Genomic DNA, 23,065 nt, shown 5'->3' with positions numbered 1-23,065 from the left:
GACATTAAGATTTATCCCATGTAATTTAGGCTATAAATAAAGTAAATAATGTAATAAACTTGTCGGGCTTTAGGCCTCTTCCATGTTGTTGAATTAGGCCTCCTTCATTCACGGTTTAAATTAGGCGATTATCAAACTTATCACATCTTCATGATTTATCAAAGCCTTGTAACGACTAAAGTAAATCGTAGTTGAATTCTCAAAAAAACAAAAAAAAAAAAATGGGATTGCCTTGGATTTTATGGTACCATATTGTACCAGAAATGATAATATCACCTTATTATATTGGCATGACGTTTATTGGTGAAGGGCCATATATACTTGTGCTTTCCATTATTGGGCTGAGGTGAGAATGGAAATGAAGATGCTTTTTCACGTGGCGGGAAGAAGCAGAGCTTACTCTAACAAAGAAAGAAGCTGAAATTGGCAGGAATTTCAAGAGAATTTTTTGGCCAAAAGTTCTAGAGGAGTTATTTGGGATATTGAAGACCAAGATTGGAGCTTTAGTTCAATAATATTCACGGGTAATTCGTCCTTCTTTTTCTTTATCTTTTGTAGTCCCATAGTTAATGATGAAATCTATATTTGATCTTTTAGTGACATGTTCTTATTCAATAAATTTTTCCGGTTGTGTTTTAACGATTTATAATTGTTTTTGTATTGATTTGAATTTCTTTTCATTATTTATGCTTCTTGATTTGATATTTCATGTTTAGTTTAAGTCTTTTGACGAGATAATCTTATTAGTTGATGAATAATAGTTAAGAGATCATAATCGTTACAGAACGACGATTAGAATCTTGATTTAAGAAACAATTTTATCGATTAGTTTTCTGGAATTCACATAATCTATTATCTTGAATTCCGAGGTATCAAAAAGCGAGATTTAATTAGTCAACTACTTGTTTCTAAAAGTTATTGCATGTGGTGGATACTAAAACTCTAGATTTTTCTCATTTTGATTTTTTCGATATAGTTTTTGGTTTTTTAATTATATTTCTTTCTTGTTCAATCCGATTTCAAAGTTCTTTTCTTTACTAGTTTGAAGTTTAAATAATTTTTATCTTATCTTCAGGGGATCAACTCGTACTTGCTTAGGTCTACACCACATAAACCCGTGCGCTTGCAATTATTTTTATTACAAAATACAAATTTATGCTAACCTACTATTTAGAATACTTTGGTTTTGCATAAAAAATCAATAATTAGAGAAGAATAACCCTAGTCGGAGGGGCAATATCGTTCAAACTCCAACCCTTATAGTAGATTATTGGAGTGTCAGGGAAAATCATATTTTCAAAACAATTATTTTGTGAAAAACAATATGTTTTTACAAATACTTATTGGGTATTTTTTAAGTTTGAAATTTTGGTATAAAAACATCCTAGTAAATATTACGATGAGATTTTGGTCCAAAACAAATTTTAGGACATGTAAATGTTTAGAATTGAAGAGTCTGAAGATTTTTAATAACCAAACATACCAAATAATCTTGACTCCTACAAAATCCAATTTTCAGTTGGAATCGTACACACCATGTGAATCAAATTAGCCAACTACGCTTTTATGTTGGAGTGTAATCTGAATTTGTTTAATAATTCCTTCTTTTCTTATGCAAAGACAAAAAATCCTATAAATAGTTATGGTTTTCATGAAGGTTAGTAGAAATATTTAGAAGGAAGTCAAGTCATGGAACTCAAGCAACATTTCCACATGAATGGAGGCACTGGAGAAGCAAGTTATTCCTCCAACTCCTTCCTTCAGGTTCTCTCTCTCTCTCCTCCCTCTTCTACAGTTCTATTTAACAATACTTAACTAATGTTTCATTTTTATATTTGAACAGAGGAAGATAATATCAAAGACTAAGCCAATAATGGAGGAAGCAATCTTGGATATGTATTCGAAACACAAGAGCAACTCAAGTAAGAGTGCTATAGGCATTGCAGATTTGGGTTGTTCTTCAGGACCTAATACCTTGTTGGTAGTCTCATTTGTTATGGAAACTATTTACAAGAAATGTAAGGAATTAGGAGATGAATCTCAAGGGTTAATGGTGTTTCTCAATGATCTCCCTTCCAATGACTTCAACACCCTTTTCAAGTCCTTGAAGGGTTTCTTTGATGAAGGGAGACAAACCAAACAAGAGGGTTTTGGTCCATGTTTCATTGCTGGAATGCCTGGTTCGTTTTATGGCAGACTTTTCCCTACCGCCTCTCTCCATTTTGTTCATTCTTCTTACAGCCTTCATTGGCTTTCTCAGGTATTACTTAACATTTTGAAAAGAGCTTATATAACCGCTATATGTATTGACGACGGCCCGGCCGTTATGGGTACATATGACCTTCGCATATGAGAAGACTATTTTGGAACCCATGAGCAGAGAGGTCCTTATGTACACAGGTTCTTTGTACAAAATACTAGAAGTAATTATTTTAAGCATTCTTGGATCATTAATCTGCAATATTCTTTAAACCACTAAGAAATAATTAGTGCGCCTTCTGCAATATTATTTTAGTTTCGCTAAAATTTCAACGTTGCAGGTTCCTAAAGGGATAGAGAATAGTAACAAAGGAAGCATTTGGATAACAAAATCAAGTTCATCAGAGGTTCGAGAAGCTTACCTGAAGCAATTTCGGAAAGATCTTTGGACATTTCTGAGGTGTCGTTCAGAGGAAGTAGTTACAGGTGGACGTATGGTACTAACGTTTTTGGGTAGGATAAGTGAAGGTCTTTGCTCCAAAGAATGTTATTACGCTTTGGACCTACTAAATGACGTACTCAACGACATGGTTTTACAGGTTGGTATTTTGTATGTCGTCTAACAATATTATTTCAATTTCTTTTCTATTTTCTCGAAATACAGATCCCATGGCTAACTATATATATTAAATAGGGAATGATAAAAGAGGAGAAATTAGATTCACTTAACTTGCCTATATACGTGGCATCCCTCGAAGAAGTGAAGTGTGTTATCGAGGCAGAAGGTTCATTCATCATTAACCAACTAAACACTTTTCAAGCGGATTGGGACGGTGAAGATGCAGAAACTCATAAGATTGACAAGGATAAAAGTGGTGACGTTGTAGCAAATTCCATTCGAGCAGTATATGAATCTTTACTGGTTAGTCATTTTGGAGATGGTATAATCGATGAGTTGTTCAATAGGTACAGAGAGATCGTTGCTGACCGTATGTCCCGGGGAAAAACTACATTTACCAACATATGCATTTCTATGACAAAAGACTAAAATTATATGACGATTGAAGAATGATTACTTGCTGAAAAGTTTGTAAAAGATTATCGCTATGGTTATGAAGTTAAGTCACTTTTAGAAAGATTAAGCATAATAAATTGAATCCTCTTTTCTATTGGAAAGCTAGTAATAACATTAATGAGTTTTATTACAATATAAGTGGGAAAATGAAGTTGAAAAATCATTCCAAATTCTACCTTGGTTGATTGATTTAGTCAATCTATTTTACTAATGGGAAATTAAGGTTAGTTATGGATGTCTTAACTACCATTTATCTCATTAATAAGCTACCATCTTGACGAGTACCTTTTAGTATATTTTTACAAGAATTTTCCTTAACCCAAGTTTTGTAGTAATATCCAAACAGTCCTTGGTATATGTATGAGGTTGATTGGAGTAAATTAATACGGGAGAGTGGTGAGGATCCACAATATCTAGGTGAAGAAATTTAACATTAGAGAAGACTACAAACCATTTCATGTTTACTAAGCACCTATCTAATAATTAGAAGATACTATTAGGAGGATCTTGTGAAGAGACTTGAATACAATCTTTGATTCTTCACATAAGTTTACAGATTCAGTATAATATAAATGATTTTTGCCTTTTTGGTACATGCATGTGAAGGGACTCCTACTTGTCCCCCTTCTTTGTCTAAAGAATCAAGGATTCCTACTTGAAATCTCCCATTACAATGTACAGATTTGATATATTTTGAGTGGGTTGAATTAATTTCGAGGAGTTGGTTTCTTTTTTCTTTATTGGAGATACAACAGAAAGCAGTGCTAATAAATTGAAAGGTACCATACTTGTCACGTCGGCATTTTTTGAGCATTGCATACGGCTCTAGAATGGAATTTACTTTTTCCTTTCATTGAAGAAAGAGAAAACATAGGATCTATCAGACCCCTTTGAACAAAAATAAAAAAGGATCTATCAGACCCAAATCGTTAAATGATCCATTTACCACCCTTCTTTTCGGGAGAGTTAAAAAATACTATGATGGTTCCGTTGCTTTATATATTTATCTCCTTTGTGATTCAGCAATCCCAAAGTTTCTTTTTGATCCGATCATCAAATAAGGAAAAAATGATCGTTTTTTTTTTCATTTTAATACTCTTTCATAACATAAATATTGGAAAGAGACCTCTGGTGTGAAAACAAAAAAGTTTGTGACGCTGAAATGGACCCCCGACAGATAAGATCAAATCGGAAATACCTTTTGTCTCATACTACTCTCTCGATACAGAATCTCATGTTATGAAAAAACAATAATGGTTTGCTCATATCGAACTCGAAGGTCTTCATGATGTAACAATGTGTTATAACGACTAACGTACGTAGATCGTACTCAATTTCTCAAAAGAAAAAAAAATTGAAAGAAGATGGACATGTTCAATATCAATGACATGATTGACGTTGTGATCGGAATAACTAAATTGAGTGGAATAAATATATTTTTTTGCAAGGAAGCATGAGATGTCGAGCCGTTTTATGACCAGTTTTCAGTTGAGTTTTTGTTTCAAATATAAATAAGAAATTAGAATATTTCATTAAATATATCATTGGTAAAAAATTATAGAACCAATTAGAACCTTTTATTGGTATTGAAATTAAATGGTATTTTTGGAAGTGTTATCGAGTTAATATTTAAAGACCGCGGCTTTGGGGAATAAAGAAAATTCTCCGGGGAATAAAGAAAATTCTCCGGGGAATAAAGATTTCTCTTAAAATTAGTCAAATAAGATTGACTTTTTAAGTTTCTTTTTATTGCTAAGGGGCTTCTAATTTTTGAAGATGCTATAAAAAAGGCTCTTCCATCTCATCACCTCTCTCTGTCACTTCATCTTCTCGACACCTCATCATATTCTCCGGCGAAAGTCGCCGGCCGGCCAATTTCCCGGCCGGCGACCTTCAAACATAAAAAAAATTAATTAATTAATTAATTAATTTTCTCTCTCCTCCCTCTCTCTAATTTATTTTTTTTTCTCTCTCTCTCTAGAACAGATCTAAAGAGAGAGAAACAAACCTCCAATGGAGAAACAAGATAAATGAAGAAGTACAGGTTATGCATAACTTCACGGGAAGCAATCAAACAAGTTCTGGTTTGTACTTAGTCTTTGATGGACACATGAATGTGATAAGGGTTTGTACTAAAACTAAATATAAATCTTGCAATAAGGGTTTGTGTCAAACTGTTCTTTCTGGAAACGAACCAAAAAACCATAATTGGATCAATGAAGGAAAACACAAAATACCCAATAATCTCAATCTTCATAGTTAATTAGTCAATCCAGCAATATGATATTGTATAATTGAGTAACTATTTACTTGAATTGCAGGCTAATTTGTCCAAGTAAGAACTAATAATCGGAAACCCTAAAATTCACATGACCCAAACACTAAAAAATCAGAACCATATCTACTTTCATAATCACAAGTAAAGAACTGAATAGAAATAAATAAAAATAAAATAGAGAGAGAAAGGGGGGAAAGAGATTTACATTGACAATCGCAGTAATATCCCTAAGAGGAGTTCTTGGGTACCAAGAAGGCAAGACGCCATTGTTCTTAGGGCGTCCTCTGTATCCCCGACAATTACCCAAAGGATTAACATTTTCTGAAGAAGAAGAAGAAGAAGCACGTAAGATTCTACCGCGACCATTACTTAATCGATTAATACCATTTCCAACTCTAATCATGGCAAGATTTCTTGAAGCAGCCATAGCCATTAACCCTAATGAAGAACCACCACCAAAACCCACAACTGAATCAGTTCTTGAAGTAGTAATAGATCCGAATAAATTCCTTCCTCCGCTTACCGGACTGAATCTAGATGTATCCACAACTGATAATCTTCATTTATCTTGTTTCTCTCTTTGATGGCCTCATCATTTACCTTTGTGGTCTGTTCCTGAGAACAAACCTTCCCTCTCTCTAGATCTGTTCTAGAGAGAGAGAAAAAATTTAGAGAGAGAGAGAGGAGAGAGAAAATTTTAAAAAAATTATTTTATTTTTTATGTTTGAAGGTCGCCGGCCGGGAAATTGGCCGGCCGGCGACTTTCGCCAGAGAAGATGATGAGGTGTCGAGAAGATGAAGTGGCAGAGAGAACAGATGAGATGGAGGAGAACTTTCAAAAAAACGTATTCTGTATTCCCCATAAAAATTTATTGCCGGGAGAATTTTCAAAAAAATCTGGATTCCCTCGAGAATTTATTCCCCGGAGAATTTTCTTTATTCCCCAAAACCGCAGCCTATTTAAATTAATATTATAAAAAGAAAGAGAACAAATATTTTTAGACACCCCAAACAAAATGGGCATGGGGAAGTAATTCATCAACGAGTTTTCAAGTGCCCACTCTACTTTTTTTTTGTTGAACATCTATCAATCACCTAGGGATAAGTAAACATCTATCAATCACCTAGGGACAAGGGTTTCCGAATCTTGGCACAGGTTAACTCCCCTTGTGACCTAGCTCAGAAGTAATTATATATGTTTCCCATCCCCAACAATAGGTCCTGAATGGTTGTAGAGGGCAATGATATTCTTTAACTCGTGACAACACAACCTAGCAACGAAACCGTTTGCCCAAGGTACCGCACCATCATCTGAAAACCCTTGATCGAAAGTTATCATAGGGAGGAATATTGTCTTCCATATGAGAGATGAGATCTTGGACATGATCAGTACTAAAATCAGAGCCAACGTACACCATGCAAGGGCTCGACAATCGGGCAAACGCAAGGATAACCAACGTGTTACACATTATTTCTAAAATCATGGCAAACGTCATTTATGAACCGTAAAATCATGCTTTTCACATGGGATATAGGTTGAGTTGGTAAACATGCCAAATGTTTAAGAGTTAATTCCTATATGGCTCCCTACTTTGTGACCAGCTTCTTTTATGGCCCCATTTTTTTCGTAAATTCAAATATGACTCCCTATTTTCATGGAAATGTCCTAATTACCCTTCCTTTAAATCTTTTTTCAAAATAAAATCAAAGAAACAAACATAATTCCACCTCACTTCCCTCTCCACCACTTATCTCTCTCCACCTCACCTCTCTTCCCAAATCATCTTTCTCTCTCTCTCCACCTCACTCTATCTTCTCCGATGAGAGTAAAAATTTTTTTTTACTCTCATCTCCCTCTCTCTCTAAAAACTCCGGCGAAGGGGGTTCCCTTCGCCGGAGTACGGGTCTGTTGAAGAACAGACCAGATCGGGTCTGTTCTTCAACAGACCCGTACTCCCGCGAAGGGAACCCCCTTCGCCGGAGTTTTTAGAGAGATGAGAGTAAAAAAAAAAAAAAAAAATTTTTTTTTTTTTAGGTTGAAGGTCGTCGGCAGGAAAATTTTCCGGCCGGCGACCTTCATCGGAGAAGATAGAGTGAGGTGGAGAGAGAGAGAGGTGAGTTGGAGAGAGAAAAAAGTGAGTTGGAGAGAGAGAAAGATGATTTGGGAAGAGAGGTGAGGTGGAGAGAGATAAGTGGTGGAGAGGGAAGTGAGGTGGAATTATGTTTGTTTTTTTGATTTTATTTTGAAAAAAGATTTAAAGGAAGGGTAGTTAGGACATTTCCATGAAAATAGGGGGTCATATTTGAATTTACGAAAAAAGGGGGCCATAAAAAAAGCTGGTCACAAAATAGGGGGCCATATAGGAATTAACTCAATGTTTAATGACCCATAAAATCATGCTTACAAGGGACAAAAAATCATGCTTACTAGTATTATATGAATCCTGTGCTCCACTTGAGGTGATGGCTTCAGATCCTGTGCCCCACTTGAGGTGATGGCTTCAAGAGAATTCACGATGTATGCTAATTTAGAAACTCATGTAGACAGGTAATTATACTCAACGATGAAACTGAAAGCACAAATAACAAGAAATACAGAAAAAAGAACTTCTAAAGGGAAAAGACATGAAAAAGATAATAATGCGTGATTCAGTATCAAAGTTAAATATTAGACGGATTTGCAAGATTAAATTGATGAGGGGCGTAAAATCAATTAAGAAGTATCTGTGGTTTGAAAGCCAAGTTTGTCACTATGCCCTCGAGAAACACAGGAACAAGATGGGATTGCCTTGGACTTTTATGGTACCATATCGTATACAGGTGATGATAACATCACCTTATTATATAAAGGCGTGGGCTTTATTGGTGAGGTGAGAATGGAAAATGAAAATGCCTTTTCAAGTGGCATTTTGAAAGAAGCATAGCTTACTCTAACACGAAAAGAAGCTGAGCTTAGTAGGAATTTTGAGAGAATTTTTTGGCCAAAAGTTCGAGAGGAGTTATTTTTGGAGCTTTACTTCAATAATTCACGGGTAATTCGTTCTTCATTTTCTTTATCTTTTGTAATTCCATGATATTGAATATTGTATTTATGAGATTCTAATGCTTCGTCTATAGTTGATGATGAAACTTATATTTGATCTTTCAGAGACATGTTCTTACTTAATAATTTTTTCCGATTGTGCTTTAATGATTTATAATTGTTTTGTATTGATTTGAGTTTCTTTTCATTATTTATGCTTCTCGATTTAATATTTCATGCTTAGGTTAAGTCTTTTGATGAGATATTTGAATTCCAGAAGATTATTCGATAAAATTGCTTCTTAAATCAAGATCATAACCGTCTTTCTTATATTTGATCCTTTAGAGACATGTTCTTACTTAATAATTTTTTCCGATTGTGTTTTAAAGATTTATAATTGTTTTTTGTATTGATTTGAGTTTCTTTTCATTATTTATGCTTCTCGATGAAATATTTCATGCTTCGGTTAAGTCTTTTGATGAGATATTTTTATTAGTTGACGAATAATAATTAAGAGATCATAATTGTTAAAAGAAAGACGATTAGAATCATGATTTAAGAAGCAATTTTATCGAATAATCTTCTCGAATTCAAATAATTTATTATCTTGAATTCCGAGTTATATAAAAGATAGATTTATTAGTCAACTACTTGTTTCTAAAAGTGATTTTATTTGATCCACCACCCTTTCGTGTAGTGGTAGGACATTCCTCTTAAGCTCATGAGGTCTTGGGAACGACTCTCGGTGGAAGCAGTTTATCACCAAGATTTATCCCATGTAATTTAGGCACTAAATAAAATAGATGTTGTCGGGCTTTAGGCCTCTTTAATTTTAGGTTTAACTTAGACATTTATCGTGCTCATTACATTTTAATGATGTATCAATGCATTGTAACGACTAATGTAGATCGTAGTCGATTTCTCAAAAAAAAAGTGATCATACGTGGTGGTTACTAAAACTCTAGATTTTTCATTTGTCTCATCTTGATTTTATTCGATTTAATTGTCGTTTTTTTTTTTATTATGTTTCTTTCTTGTTCAATCTAACTTCAAAGTTCTTTTCTTTACTAGTTTAAGGTTTAAACAATTTTTCAGTCTTACCTTCTTGGGATCAACTCATAATTGCTTAGGTCTACACTACATAGACCCTTGCACTTGTGATTATTTTTATTACAAAATACGAATTTATGCCAAAACCTATTATTTAGGCTACTTTGGTTTCGCATAAAAATCAATAATTAGAGAAGAATAACCCTAGTCGGAGGGGCAATATCTTTCAAAATCCAACCCTTATAGTATTATTGGAGTGTCTGAATAAAACATATTTTCAAAACAATACGTTTGTGAAAAAAATTGTTTTTAAATAATTATTTCTTGGATTGATTTTAAGTTTGAAATTTGTCCAAAAATCCAATATCTAAACAAATCTTAGAAGGTAGAGTGAGATTTTGTCCCATACAAATTTAACCTTATGAATCTTTAGTATTCAAGAGTCATAAGATTTTTAATAACAAAACATACTAAATAATCTTGGTTCCTACCAAATCTCATTTTTGGTAGAAAACCGAAGTAGTCAATTACGCTTTTATTTTGGAGTGTGGTCGGAATTTGATAAATAACATAGCTTTGTTTCTTATTCAAAGGCAACAAATGTCAATAAACCCTATAACAGGTTTTGGTTTTCATGAAGGTTGGTAGAAATATTTAGAAGGAAATCAAGCCATGGAACATCTCCACATGAATGGAGGCACTGGAGAAGCTAGTTATTCCTCCAACTCCATCCTTCAGGTTCTCTCTCTCTGCCTCCTCCCCTTTTCTATTTAACCATCAAACCATGCTTAACTAATGTTTCACTTCAAAATTTGAACAGAGGAAGATAATATCAAAAACAAAGCCAATAATTGAGGAAGCAATCCTGAACATGTGTTCAACACAAAAGAACAACTCAAATAAGATTATAAGTATTGCAGATTTGGGTTGTTCTTCAGGACCTAATACCTTGTTGGTAGTCTCATTCATTATGGACACCATTTACAAGAAATGTAAGGAATTAGGAAATGAATCTCCAGAGTTAATGGTGTTCCTTAATGATCTCCCTTCCAATGACTTCAACACCCTTTTCAAGTCTTTGAAGGGTTTCATTGATGAAGAGAGAGAAACCAAAAGAGAATGTTCTATGCCGTTTTTCGTTGCTGCAAGTCCTGGTTCATTTTATGGCAGAATTTTCCCTACTCACTCTCTCCAATTTGTTCATTCTTCTTACAGCCTTCATTGGCTTTCTCAGGTAGCATTGGTATAACTTTCTTATTATAAGTTCTTTTTAGAAACATGTTGAGTAATCATCATTTGTGTTATTAATACAGGTTCCTCGAGGGATTGGAAGTAGTAACAAGGGACACGTTTACTTGGCAAAATCAAGTCCACCAAAGGCTCGCCAAGCTTACTTGAAGCAATTCCAAAGAGATTTTTCGGTGTTTTTGAGGTCTCGTTCGGAGGAAGTAATTGAGGGTGGATGTATGGTGTTAACATTTCTGTGTGGGATGAGTGAAGATCCTAGCTTCAAAGAGTCTTCTTTCATTTTGAACCCGTTAAATATTGCACTCAGTGGCATGGTATTGGAGGTATATGTTTTCTTTCGTGTACAATTGTTTTTCTTTCCGTTCTAAATTATATTTCCCCAAGCAAAACTATTTAACAAGGTCGGGGTTAATATGTGATTTTCAAATCATAGGCCAGGCTAGATCTACATGATAAACCTAACAAACTGGTCCCATGGTTTTATTCTTGTTGAATGTTCTGTGAGATGCATGCCTAAAGTCTCGATAATTACCAAGTTTAAACTTGCACTTGTAACCTAGAATCTAAATACTCCTCAAAACAATGTGTTTAGGGGCTGAGGGTGAATTTATAGTTATAGATCTTCATGTGATAGATGCCACTGTCTGAGTACCGACACCCAACAATTATCGATATTATCCGTTTATTTACTTCATTTGCCCGTGCCCAAAGATGACATCCTTTTATTCTCGTCGAAAATTCCACTAGTCAACCTAACAACTTTGACGCCCAAGACTAGTTGTCTATATTATCTTTTGGCACCACATCAAAGCCTAATACATGTGGAGTTTTGTTCTTGACGGAGGCGTCATGAGCCTACCCAAAAAACCTCGACATTTACTAAATTTGAGCGTAGATCTGTAGTCTAGGCTCCAGACTATCTCCTAAGAATTGTGGGACTATCACAATTCCAAGCCCTTGGTGATGAGTCGCCCTCGATTCTGACTCCATCTATGACACCCTAAGCCTTAGTTTTTTTTTTGTCCCCTCTTTTGACACCAAAACTCAAGCGCAAAAAGTAGGAGGTTTTGTTCATGACGAAAGCTCTATGAATCACCACAAAAACTTCGATACTTACTAAGCTTGAGCGTTCACCTATTGCCTAAGTTGCAGACTCTTTCTCAAGAAATGTGAAACTATATGATAGAGTTGTTTGACTTAAAGAGATTCTAAATATCAAATAAACATCTACAAAAAATTGATTTGAGTATAAATTGTGAGTTTTGAATCCAACCTCTAATATGAGAGCTCAAAACAGATTTTGACGGTTCGCTATTAGTGCAGGGAAAGATAGACGAGGAGAAATTAGATTCACTTAATTTGCCTTTGTATATGCCATCCGCAGAAGAAGTGACGTGTGTAATTGAGACAGAAGGTTCATTCATCATCAATCAACTAAACACCTTCGAAGTCAATTGGGACGGTGAAGAATCAGGAATTCCTCCCATTGACAAGGATAGAAGTGGTGACATCGTAGCCAATGGTATTCGAGCAGTATATGAACCCTTACTGGTCGGTCATTTTGGGAGCGAGATAATCGATGAGATTTTCCGTAGGTACAGGGAGATTGTTGTAGACCACATGTCAACCGAAAAAACAATTTATACCAACATAAGCATTTCCATGACTAAGGGTACCATAAAAAGAAATGATTGAATAAGATGATTACTTGGTGAAATGCTCTCAGGTTGTTACTATGAAATTGAAATCAAATTTGAATAAATTTTCTTTGATTTAATTTATAAATCAATAATTCCCTTAATTTTGAAAGCAAGAAGAGAAGAAAAACCAAAGCAAGAAATTACAAACAGAGAAGGTGATACCTTATTCCATTGAATTTCCTTTCTCGCATTCACCTTTTCAACAATGTTGATATCTTTTCTACTGAATATTTAGCTTCTTGATGTAGAGGAATCGATCGAGAAAATCATGGAAGAAATCAATGTGGCAAAAAATAAGGTCAAACGAGTGAAACTGTCAAAATCGAAACTATAGATGTTGGAATTGAACAAAATTTGTTCGAGACATTAAAAGGGTCAAATTCCACCTTTGAGACCCTAAAAAACGGACGTTTAATAGTTCTTTTTATTATTTTTAATAAGTTTTCACTTTAAGATGTTTTTAAGTAAATTTTATACTTAACTTTTTTTTTTTGAGATTTTAAGATTTTGTTATCTAGAAGTTGTTAATTCGAGTATGATTAGATTTACTCTAATACTCCATTTAGCTTATCAATAAAATTAAACCAAGTACTCTATTCTTTGCGCGTTATCGTTTTTTTTCTTGGATATAGATCTAAAGCTTTTCTCAAGTTGTCTATCTAAAGCTTTTTTTTTTTGTTTTTCGCTGTAAAAATGTCACTTTTGTTTTGGATTTTTGGTTGGTTTGAGTTCATTATTGTCTGCTTGTTTATCATGGAGAATCTTCTCCTCCTCCTAAAAGTATTATATAAATAACGTTGCCAGGGAGCTGTATTTCCTGTATCTTTCTCATAGGATATGATATGAAGTTATGAACACTAGGTTCCCTCCCCGTCCTACGGACGGAGAAGATCCCTCTTGGCTAACGCCTTCGAGGAGAAGAAAAATAAATTTAAATTACAACATAAATCAGATAGAATTGCAGGGGAGAGAGATAACCGTGTGTTTGAAGAGGAGAGAGGGAGAACCGTATTTATAGACATAAATATATGAGCCAGAATTTTGAACTGACTTAGAAGTCTAACCAAATCACTAAAATTAAGGGGAAAGTGGATGTGCAATCGTGAGAAGATGCCTGAGATATATGCCTGAGATATAGTTATTTTAGGGAGATTGTAACCGAATATTCAAAAATAATTAATTGTTTACACTAATACCGTTGTGTTTTAAGTCAAATTACACTAAGAGGATTTTATATCGGTCGTTCGATTTGATCTAAAGTAAATCTCCTAGAGAAAATGAACGGTCAGACTTATCCCCTAGATAACCGAATGAGCTGTTTTATTATAATAGATGTTCCATATTTAAAAAGGTTAATTCCGTTTTGACCCCAAACTTATAACCAATTCATCTTTTTGGCCTCCATAAATGTCCTGGAGTTCAATTTGACTTGCAAGAGTACTTTTGGGTCAAATATTAATAGCAGAGAGAGAAAGATAGAGATAGAAAGAACAGGAAATTAATAGGAGAACGTGCCTTGAAGGAAGGAAATAAGGGTAATAATTAGGGTTGATTGATTTTACAACTCGAAATTTGATTTTGATCTGGTTGAAGAAGTAGATTAGGAATACAAAATATTGGGTCAGAGCTTGCTAACGTAATAACTGACCGGAAAATATTCTTGGGGGCCAAATCGAAGTTCCAGACAGAATTAACCCTACTTATAACTTTAGCTTGCTGAAATAATAGCTTGCTGACGCTTATGGAGACCAAAACTGTGAGTTGGTCACAAATTGGGAGCCAAAACAGAAGTAGCCCTATTTATAATTTTAGGAGATATGGGACACTTTGGTCGAAACTGAAGTTGCTCGAAGATTTGGAAAATACTTCAATCGGAAAGTGAAGCCTGCTGAGCATGAGCAAGAAGATCCAAAACGTAAAGATCCACGAGAATAATAGCAGGTAGTCAAAGGTAATCGCAGAAGATTTACATGAGATTCTTTGCCGATGTATTGGTGGGTTTTATAACTCAGCTAGGTTCGAATCAAAACCTTTTCCTTTTGAGGATGAAAAGTATGAAAGTTTTCTTTGTATATATATAAGAGAAATTTGATCAAAACTCTATAAATTTTTGTTTTGGAGAAGAAGGATCGCTCAAGTTTTAGTCTTCAGCTCCCCAGATACTGCAACAACTTGCAACAGCTTACACCACTTTGGAAGAGGTTTGCAACACATTGCAAGCGCTTTGAGAAAAATATTAGTTTTTTAACCAAATAAAATATAAACTTGAGGTTCTTAAAAATACAAAATTTAGCTTTTTAATTAAAAAAATATAACTTGTCTTTTTAACTTAAAAAGTTTAAACCTATATATATATATATATATATATATATATATGACAAGTTCACGGTGTGGTAGAGCTCTGAGTCTTTCTGTTTGAAGGGAAGTCAACATACAATAGAAGCTGAGACATATTTTAGTTAAAGCCCTCACGACTTCATTCTAAATAAGAAAAATATTAAGTTTTACACATGGTTTATAAGTTTGTACCTCTTACTTGCTTCTTGTTATCAATCCAGTATATATGGATTTCTTATGGTAAAAATAGGTTCACTAAGCATGATGAAGAAGGTTAGTTGGTTGGTTTAACAAAGTGGATGACCAAGGTTTACAAATTCTGATCATAAACTCACTGGATAAGATTAATATGCAGTATTTAAGGCACAATCAGAATGAAATTACAAGAAACACAGTCAAAGACATTGTACGAAAGATGCACTTTTGAGAGTTATTATCAATTGATGATTCATATCTACCATAGTCAAACACACTAATCGTCTACTAGCACATATACAGGTGCAATGCGCAGCTACTTTTCTAGCGGTGTCTTCTTCTCTGATGATTCAGCCTCTGGTGTAGCACCATTCTCATGGCGGAGACTGTTTTCTCTTCTATAATCAACCTTAGCACCCTGAAAACCAAATATAAACACTACCCATAAGCTCTATATTACACGAAAATTGATCATTTTGCTTTTGATGTGTGGCCTACTTTAGAACATTGCTAAGTAGTCAAGTCTCGAAAGTGTTCGATTTATAGGTACTTGGAGAAGTCAATAAAGATTTCATGGGTACTTGCAGCACAAGGGATGAAGTACCTATAAGAGAATTGAAAGTCATAAGTAAAGAAATAATAAAAAAAATCGGGTGGCCATTTATTTTCTTTTGTTGGCTTACTAGAATAGGCGAACATTAATATTATAAGTCGTGTTGCCTCTAATGGCGAATTATATTTATGCTAAGCCGTACTATATAGACTCTCATACGGTTTGTCGATTCATTGATTTTTTTACTTGCTTTGACTAGAAGAACGTTTATTTCCCATACAAAATGAGCATATTTGTGTGTAGTCGTGCTAACTCATTTGATCAAAAGGAACCAGAGGTTCATGGATAAAATTACTTGGAAGAAAGTATCAATAGTTCTATGTTACAAAGGAACTAAGAGGGACACTAGAAATAAAACCAACACTTACTTGGAAGATTGTCCCAAGCTTTTTCAATGCTTTCGCTCGAAGCCTGAGAACGTCCTTAGGCACAGTGGTATCCTTCAGAACCTGAAACAGGAGTACCGCAGATGAGTTTAAAAATAATATTATTACTCTTATTTCTATTGGGCAGTATTTGATGTTTTAGAAATTGGAAAACAATAACCAAACTCACCGCTTGGCAAACATGTGACAGAGTTGACTCGATATCGACCACATTGATCTTCCAAAGGGAATTAACCATGATATCTTTTTTTTCTTCAAGGTGTTTTAGCAAGTTCTCTTCTTTGTCTTCACCTTGATCCAACTTCTTAATTCCATCCTGAATTTGCATTAAAGCCACAGCACCTACATGCGCGAAAAGATAAAAGACTCCACTAGTTCGTCCAATCGCTAACAAAAACTGGACCAGGAAGAAACGGTCTCTCTCTCCGTAGCTCTGTCCATATATATATATATATATACATATATATTTCTTACCTGAAGCTGCAGTCACTTGTGATTTTATACTGTGGCCTTTATCTCGTACCCACTCTGCAAGAAAGGGCATGCCCATAAGCCGCTTCATCTTTCCAAGTTCTCTGGATGCTTGCCTTGTATAAATATACCCAATAGTATGTAACATAGCCTCCCCAAACGCTGAATTACATTAAATAGGAAAAGTTCGTAAATAAAATGAAAGTGGAAAACGAAAATAAAGTGCATTAAGATCCAAGACTCCTTTATATTCTTAACTAGATAGGGTCTAGAAAGAACTTGTAGCATTTGTGACTATTTTGTTTTGTTGAAGTTTCTGAAACACGAAATACTCAAAAAGGAGGACATTACATGCTTCTGAGAGACGACGAGCTTCCGAGTTTGCCCAACTTACAAACTCATCGTTTCGACCTTCAACAAATGGTTGAAGACGATCCTTCAAAAGCATTATGAGCTTTTCTTCCCTTTCTTTCTGTTTGTCCTGTAACTCAAAATAACATGAAAAATTATTGATATAAAGAGATGGGAGCCGTTAAACAATTAAAAGAGCAATATGGAATAGTGATATTCTAATATGGACCTGAAATTTTTGCTTCTGAAATTCAGGGGTCAATAAGTCGTCTTCAGGTTCTACAGAAGCCAAAGAAGCCAGGGCAAGCTGCCCAACATAATCTTCGAAAAATTCACTCCCGAAAACCATACCGAATAGTGTAGCAGCATCCATCATTGTATCCCTGTAAATATGCTCAAAGAATTAATCGTAGGAAGCTTAGATTAAAAAATTATCGAGTTCTAATCGAACAACCTCCACGACTCCACGTCATGCTTCATAAAGACTATAATTCTTAAAAGTTCTAAAATTCAGGGAAAAAGAATACTGAATACCTACTACCATTAGGACTTGGTTTCTGAAATAAATTCTTTGAAATGTATTACAACATTAATTAATGCAAACCTAAACATAGGTTTCTTCCTTATATCACAACCAAAGGACAGAATGCTGTATATTATTCTACCATCAAGTGAATTTTGGTTAACTTACTGCGACAAAGCTGCTTTTCCATGCTGATCATAGGCTTCACGCTTTGCAGGATCACTTAGTACTTGATAAGCCTCACCAAGAACCTTTGTTACACGTAAAAACAACCAGGAGAATGACAATGTAAGAGCTCCAAATGAAAGACCCAAGTTTTGAAAATAACCCTTGATAGCTTTTACACAATAATTAACCTCAAATCAAGTAAGCGTTTTGTCGTCATAATATCGTCATAGTTCGGAAATATCTCACAACTCAGAATTTCAGTTCTCATTCATGTAAAGTTAGAACAAAGGAAAGAACCTGAAAGTTTCGAGCAGCCTTGGGATCTCCTGGATTTTTATCTGGATGAACCAACCTTGCCTACAAAAGAAGCAAATTCAATAACACTTCACAATGAAAAGGAGAACTACAATCATGTCAAAACATTTAAGAGAAGCGCTGATTGTTCGACGAATACTAGATCTCTTAAACTATTTTATCAGAAAACTAGAACTTTTAAGCTGGATAACTATGGATAGTAGTAGATCTTAAAACCTAACAAATACAATTGTTTAAGTTGGAAACCTTACTTTGATGTAGTAAGCCTTCTTGATCTCAGCTGGTGATGCATCAACATTCACACCCAAGATTTCATAAAACTCAGTCTCCTTCACCATGACTTCTTCTCAAAAATCAAGCTAGAAAACAAGAAATCAAACAAGACAAAGGAGATGAATTGATGAATACAAACTAAAGATTTAATGGAGATGAAGCTTAACAATCAATCAAACATTCATAAGTTCACTATATATCAATCTCAGATACAACTTAAAGCTAGCCATAACCCAGATGCCCAAACTAAAGAAATTATGATAACAAAATACCCTCAACTTCGATTATATCGAAAAATCACAATAACCCAGAGAGGGTAACGGATCAAATGATAACAATTCAAAGAAATTTGAGAGTTTAGAAAATACCCAAAAAGGAAGCAAATGAAGGGAATATTGGGTTAAAAACGAAAAGGAATAAGAAATGAAGAATGTAAAACAATGGGAAATTAGTAACTCAGTGAAGGGAATTAAAAGATAAAGGCATATACCTTAACCTCAGAATCGAAGTAAGTGGTGGTATTCCAAGTTGGATTATGAGAGATGAGAGATGAGAGATGAGAGATGAGAGATGAGAGATGAGAGAGAGAGTAGTGGCAATGTTGTTGTACCCCCAAAGCACGGGCTAGAAACCAGTAATGATATGTTTTGACGTTTGAAGCTATTTTAGTCAACCCCAAGTCATTTTTAGTGAAGTCGAGTCTAATAAGAGTCACTTACCTAATGAGTCCCAACAACTTTTTGTAGTCAGCTCAGTGACTTTTAATGACAGATTTTGTGGGAATTTTGCTCGAATGCCCCCAAATACCCGATTTGGGGGGCATTTGAGCAATTTTGCCACACCCCAACTATTTTTTGCAAAAATGTCCATTTTTCACTTTTTCAAATTTTCAGTTCCTTATCTACCCTCTTATATATAACATATCTAGAATTTCTAGATATGCTAATTTTATCCCCAAAACCCCACCCCGCGAAACCCTCTTGTTTTCCCTCATATAATTACTTCACCAGAGTCGATTTTTATACCTCCGTCGACATCAATGGTAGCGGTCGTGGCGGTTGTAGGAGGAAGATCAGTCGTGATTAATAATGCTAACAATGGTTCTTTTTACTAATTAGGTTTTGGGATGATGGTTAGTTGTAGAACTCATTAGAAATTTGGGATTCAACAATTAGGTTTTATGGATTGGTAGCTTCAGTTGAAACAGAAAGAAAAATTGAGAAATCAAACCAAGTTGATGTGTTTGTCAATGGATTGGTAGCTTTAGGGGAAGGAAGAAGATGAAGATATGGATCTTTTAAGTAGCCAATTAAGGTTGTGTTTGATATGAGGGAAATAATTCCATGAAAATAAAAGAGTTCCATGGAAAGTCTTCCACAAAATTTATTCCGTGGAAATAAGAGTTCTTTCGTTTGATAGTCATTTATTATTCTGTGGAATTACGAACTTTGTTATTTGGTTGACAACTAACTTCTACGAATATAATATTCAATTAATTATTTACCCCTATGTTGTAAAATAATTAACCTTGTTACCAAAATTACATTTTCGTCCTTATGTAGTCAAAATTACATTTTTATCCTTATGTTTTCAAATTTATATTTTTACCCCTATGTTGTAAAATTATTTAACCTTGTATCATTTCAATGTAAAAGTGTAGACATGTCATTTTTACAAGATAAAGGTAAGAATGTCATTCAGACAGCATAAGGGTAAAAATGTCACTTTGATTTATACGAGGGTAAAAATGTCATTTTGACAACATAAGGGTACGATGTCAATTTGATATTATAAAAGGGTAAAAATGAAATTTTTGTTATATAGAAGCCAAGATGTCATTTTAACAACTTTGTAAACATGTCATTTGGTAAGAAGGGCAAAAATGTCATTTGCCCAATGTATAAGTAAAAGTTTATTTTGGTAAATTTTACGGGTAAAATGTCATTTAGAACATATATGAAGATAAATATTAGGTTTCAAGTATCCGAATATATTAAAATATTTTTATTTTGATTTTTGACTTTCCACGGAAACTAATTCCTAGGGGTGGAGCAAGGAATTAAAAGTGGACTATTTCATGGAAATAGATTCCCTAGGGAATTAAAGCCGTGAAATTATACTTCGTATCAAACGGTGGAAATACCCATTTCCATGGAAATCCTTTTATTTCCATGGAAATAGGAGATATCAAACACATCCTAAGTGTTTGAAGAAATTCCCAAGAGAGATACATTATTCCCTATGTTCTTTGGAGGTCCAAGAACAATTACTAGACTAAGGTGCTGTTTGTTTTTTATTTTGGGTCTGAATCTGAATTGGCTGAATCTGAAATGGCTGAACTGAATTGGCTGAATCTGAAATGGTTGATTTTGTTTACAAGTTAGAATGTTTGTTTTCTGATCTGAATTATAATGTCTGAATTATTATTTTGACATTTATACCCCCACTTTCATTTTTTCTTTCGCTGGGCCGAGTTGATGTGGGGCGCCTTCAGACAGTCCCTTCTTACAAATCCAAGTCCAAAATAAAACAAAGGTGACATTAGGGTAAACTCCTCAAACCCTAAGGCCATGTTTGGCGGACGAGAATGGAATGTGATTCCCGGGAATCACATTCCCGTAACACGATTCTCGGGAATCAGATTATTCAGTTTGATGTTTGGTTTGGCCAGGAATAGGAATTCGATTCCTGATAGATTCCTAACTTGGTGTTTGGTTCGTGTAGGAATCAGAATATAATTTTTTGTAAAATTCCTATTATATCCTTAAACTACATAAATAAAACGTCAATTTTATTATGTACTTTAATCAGTATTATTTATTCAAAATTGCAGATATGAAATAGTAACATGACACACCAATTAAATAGTATCTAAAATGCCAACAACCTTTAGTTGGAGTCGTAAAAGGTATAATCTTCCATTTCGGAGGTCAAAGGTTCGAAGGACACTGACCATTTAAAAAAAAATTATTTAAAATAAATAAAGGTCATGGCTAAATTTTTTTCTTTTTAAACATTATGAAATCGATTGTAATGAAAAAAGAAAAAGAGAAGAGAGAAAAAACTAGAGAGGGAGAAAAAGTTACATTTGAGCGAGAGAAAGTATTGCTATGGTGGTGGCTAACCATAGGTTTTTAATTTTTTTAGTTGTGATATTGTGTGGAGGACGATTTTAATAATAGTCATTCTAATATTTTATTAAGGATAATTTGGTCTATAAATATTAAAACAAAGCATTCCCGGGAATGGGAATCACAAACCCACCCCCTCCCTGGGTTTGCTATTACCCCATTTTGAGGGAATTCTATTCCCCCGGGAATAGGATTCCCACTGCATTCCCGCGAGCCAAACAATATCAGGATTGTGATTCCCAGGAATCACATTCCATTCCCACGCGATTCCCGCGCGCCAAACATGGCCTAATCTCTTTTCTCTACCCTTCTTCCAGCCGCCCCCTCTCCTTCTCTCCTGCGTTTTCTCTCTCTCTCTACTCTCTGGAAAACACTATTTCACATAACAAAGATTATCATGATTTGAACACAAATACTAGAACAATCTTTCAACCATTTGTTTTCTGAAATAAGATAACCAAATTTTATGAATCGATCATTATTCGTTTGATTCCCATCAACTCGAAACCCTTTTCTTCTCTTAGCTTTACCCTGAAATGTTTGATCAAACACATACCAAAGTCCCCATCCTGCACGAACTTTCTTGGATCTAGCATTGGTGTTCAATATGCAAACTATGAACCAGAAGGGTGCAAATGCAAGTTTGGAACTACATTAGAGTAATATTCTTCGAGAGCATTAGCGAGTAACAAGAACATTGGTGGTGGTGGTGGTGGTGGTGGAGGTGGTGGTGGTGGTGAAATGAAGAAGATGGACAACATTAATGGTAGTGCTGAAATGAAGGAGATGAAGAACATTAATGGTGGTGCTGAAATGAAAAAGTTGAAGATATAGTCATTTTCTATTTTTGCGGGGATATATTCGTCATTTGTAATATTTCAGATGTTAGGTTTCTTTTTCAGACTTGTTTTAATGTCTGAAATAAGTGGCCTTTTATTCATTCAGCCTATTCAGATGTCTAGTTTATTCAACCAATATTTCAGATTTTGTCAAATAAAAAAAACAAACATCTGACATCTGAATTGGACTCCAATTCAGATTTCAGATCTGAAAAGTGGAAACAACAAACAACACCTAACATAGTCTCATTTGTTGTTGTTGTCCATTCCATATGGCTACTAACAATTTTGCAATCATGTATAGATGAATGTTTTGTACTCTTGTTTTTTTTTTATGTAAAATTTGAATATCAATTTTGTAAAATTATGGTTTTTGTTCTAGTAAGAATCTGTTAAAAGTAAGGCTAAATGTACAAGGTTATCCGATTTGATGTTCAATGAATTTTTTGGTTCTCTAAAAGTATTATTTGCCATAAGTTATTCAGTTACAATGCTTTGTGTTCTCTAACTTCTCTTTCATGTGCACATGATTTGCTTATCAAGAACCTGAAGTTCTTTATGTTTGAAGGTATGAAAAAACTTGAAGTGTCTTCTACCTTCTTTTTTCTTCTCTTTCAATGACTTTAACTCTTCCCTCCAGAAAGGTGAACGTACCACGAAACTCAAGATAAAGAAAAGAAACAAGTGCCACAAGAAGACGATGATAACGCTTAACTCATGATTCACTTTACCTTGACAATGTAGAAGGCATTAAAAACATTGAGCGAGGAAGAAAAAGTTCTAATGTGTGCTCAACAAGGAAGAGAATAAGCGAGTGCAATGGGACGAAGATGATTATGATGAGCCATGACTTAATTCCACCTTAATATGAGAATCCATTATCATGTGCAG

At 34.5% G+C, this 23,065-nt stretch overlaps 3 protein-coding genes across 4 annotated transcripts; 2 read left to right on the top strand and 1 right to left on the bottom strand.

Moving 5' to 3' along the window:
• The first annotated feature begins 336 nt into the window (after positions 1-336).
• Positions 337-3,368, top strand: LOC147533508 (S-adenosyl-methionine 4-1-methyl-2-pyrrolidinyl-3-oxobutanic acid methyltransferase-like). The gene is made up of 5 exons (XM_086645559.1): positions 337-524; positions 1,663-1,764; positions 1,844-2,260; positions 2,541-2,798; positions 2,894-3,368. Exons 2-5 carry the CDS (start codon positions 1,690-1,692, stop codon positions 3,245-3,247), a joined length of 1,104 nt encoding a protein of 367 aa, XP_086501685.1. The 5' UTR covers positions 337-524; positions 1,663-1,689; the 3' UTR covers positions 3,248-3,368.
• Positions 3,369-8,327: 4,959 nt separating this feature from the next.
• Positions 8,328-12,649, top strand: LOC147533507 (S-adenosyl-methionine 4-1-methyl-2-pyrrolidinyl-3-oxobutanic acid methyltransferase-like). The gene is made up of 5 exons (XM_086645558.1): positions 8,328-8,584; positions 10,265-10,362; positions 10,445-10,858; positions 10,938-11,195; positions 12,196-12,649. The coding sequence occupies exons 2-5, from the start codon at positions 10,297-10,299 to the stop codon at positions 12,565-12,567; spliced, it is 1,110 nt and encodes a 369-aa protein (XP_086501684.1). The 5' UTR covers positions 8,328-8,584; positions 10,265-10,296; the 3' UTR covers positions 12,568-12,649.
• Positions 12,650-15,229: 2,580 nt separating this feature from the next.
• LOC147533506 (chaperone protein dnaJ 10-like) lies at positions 15,230-18,973 on the bottom strand. Of its 2 annotated transcripts, none has more exons than XM_086645560.1 (10): positions 18,695-18,973; positions 18,183-18,290; positions 17,914-17,973; positions 17,617-17,699; positions 17,155-17,308; positions 16,926-17,055; positions 16,578-16,736; positions 16,273-16,445; positions 16,086-16,166; positions 15,230-15,522 (listed from the first exon to the last, which is right to left on the bottom strand). In XM_086645560.1, exons 2-10 carry the CDS (start codon positions 18,267-18,269, stop codon positions 15,421-15,423), a joined length of 1,029 nt encoding a protein of 342 aa, XP_086501686.1. In that variant the 5' UTR covers positions 18,270-18,290; positions 18,695-18,973; the 3' UTR covers positions 15,230-15,420. The 2 variants fall into 2 exon arrangements, with proteins under 2 accessions (XP_086501686.1, XP_086501687.1); XM_086645561.1 differs by having other exon boundaries at positions 18,573-18,703.
• Positions 18,974-23,065: the final 4,092 nt, after the last annotated feature.

Source organism: Eschscholzia californica, unplaced genomic scaffold (assembly GCF_041429995.1).
Source record: "Eschscholzia californica isolate CP2 unplaced genomic scaffold, dmEscCali1.0.p SCAF_6, whole genome shotgun sequence".
NCBI classification, from domain to species: domain Eukaryota; kingdom Viridiplantae; phylum Streptophyta; class Magnoliopsida; order Ranunculales; family Papaveraceae; genus Eschscholzia; species Eschscholzia californica.
The sequence above is the reverse complement of the archived record's forward strand: the minus strand, read 5'-3'. Positions and strand labels throughout refer to the sequence as shown.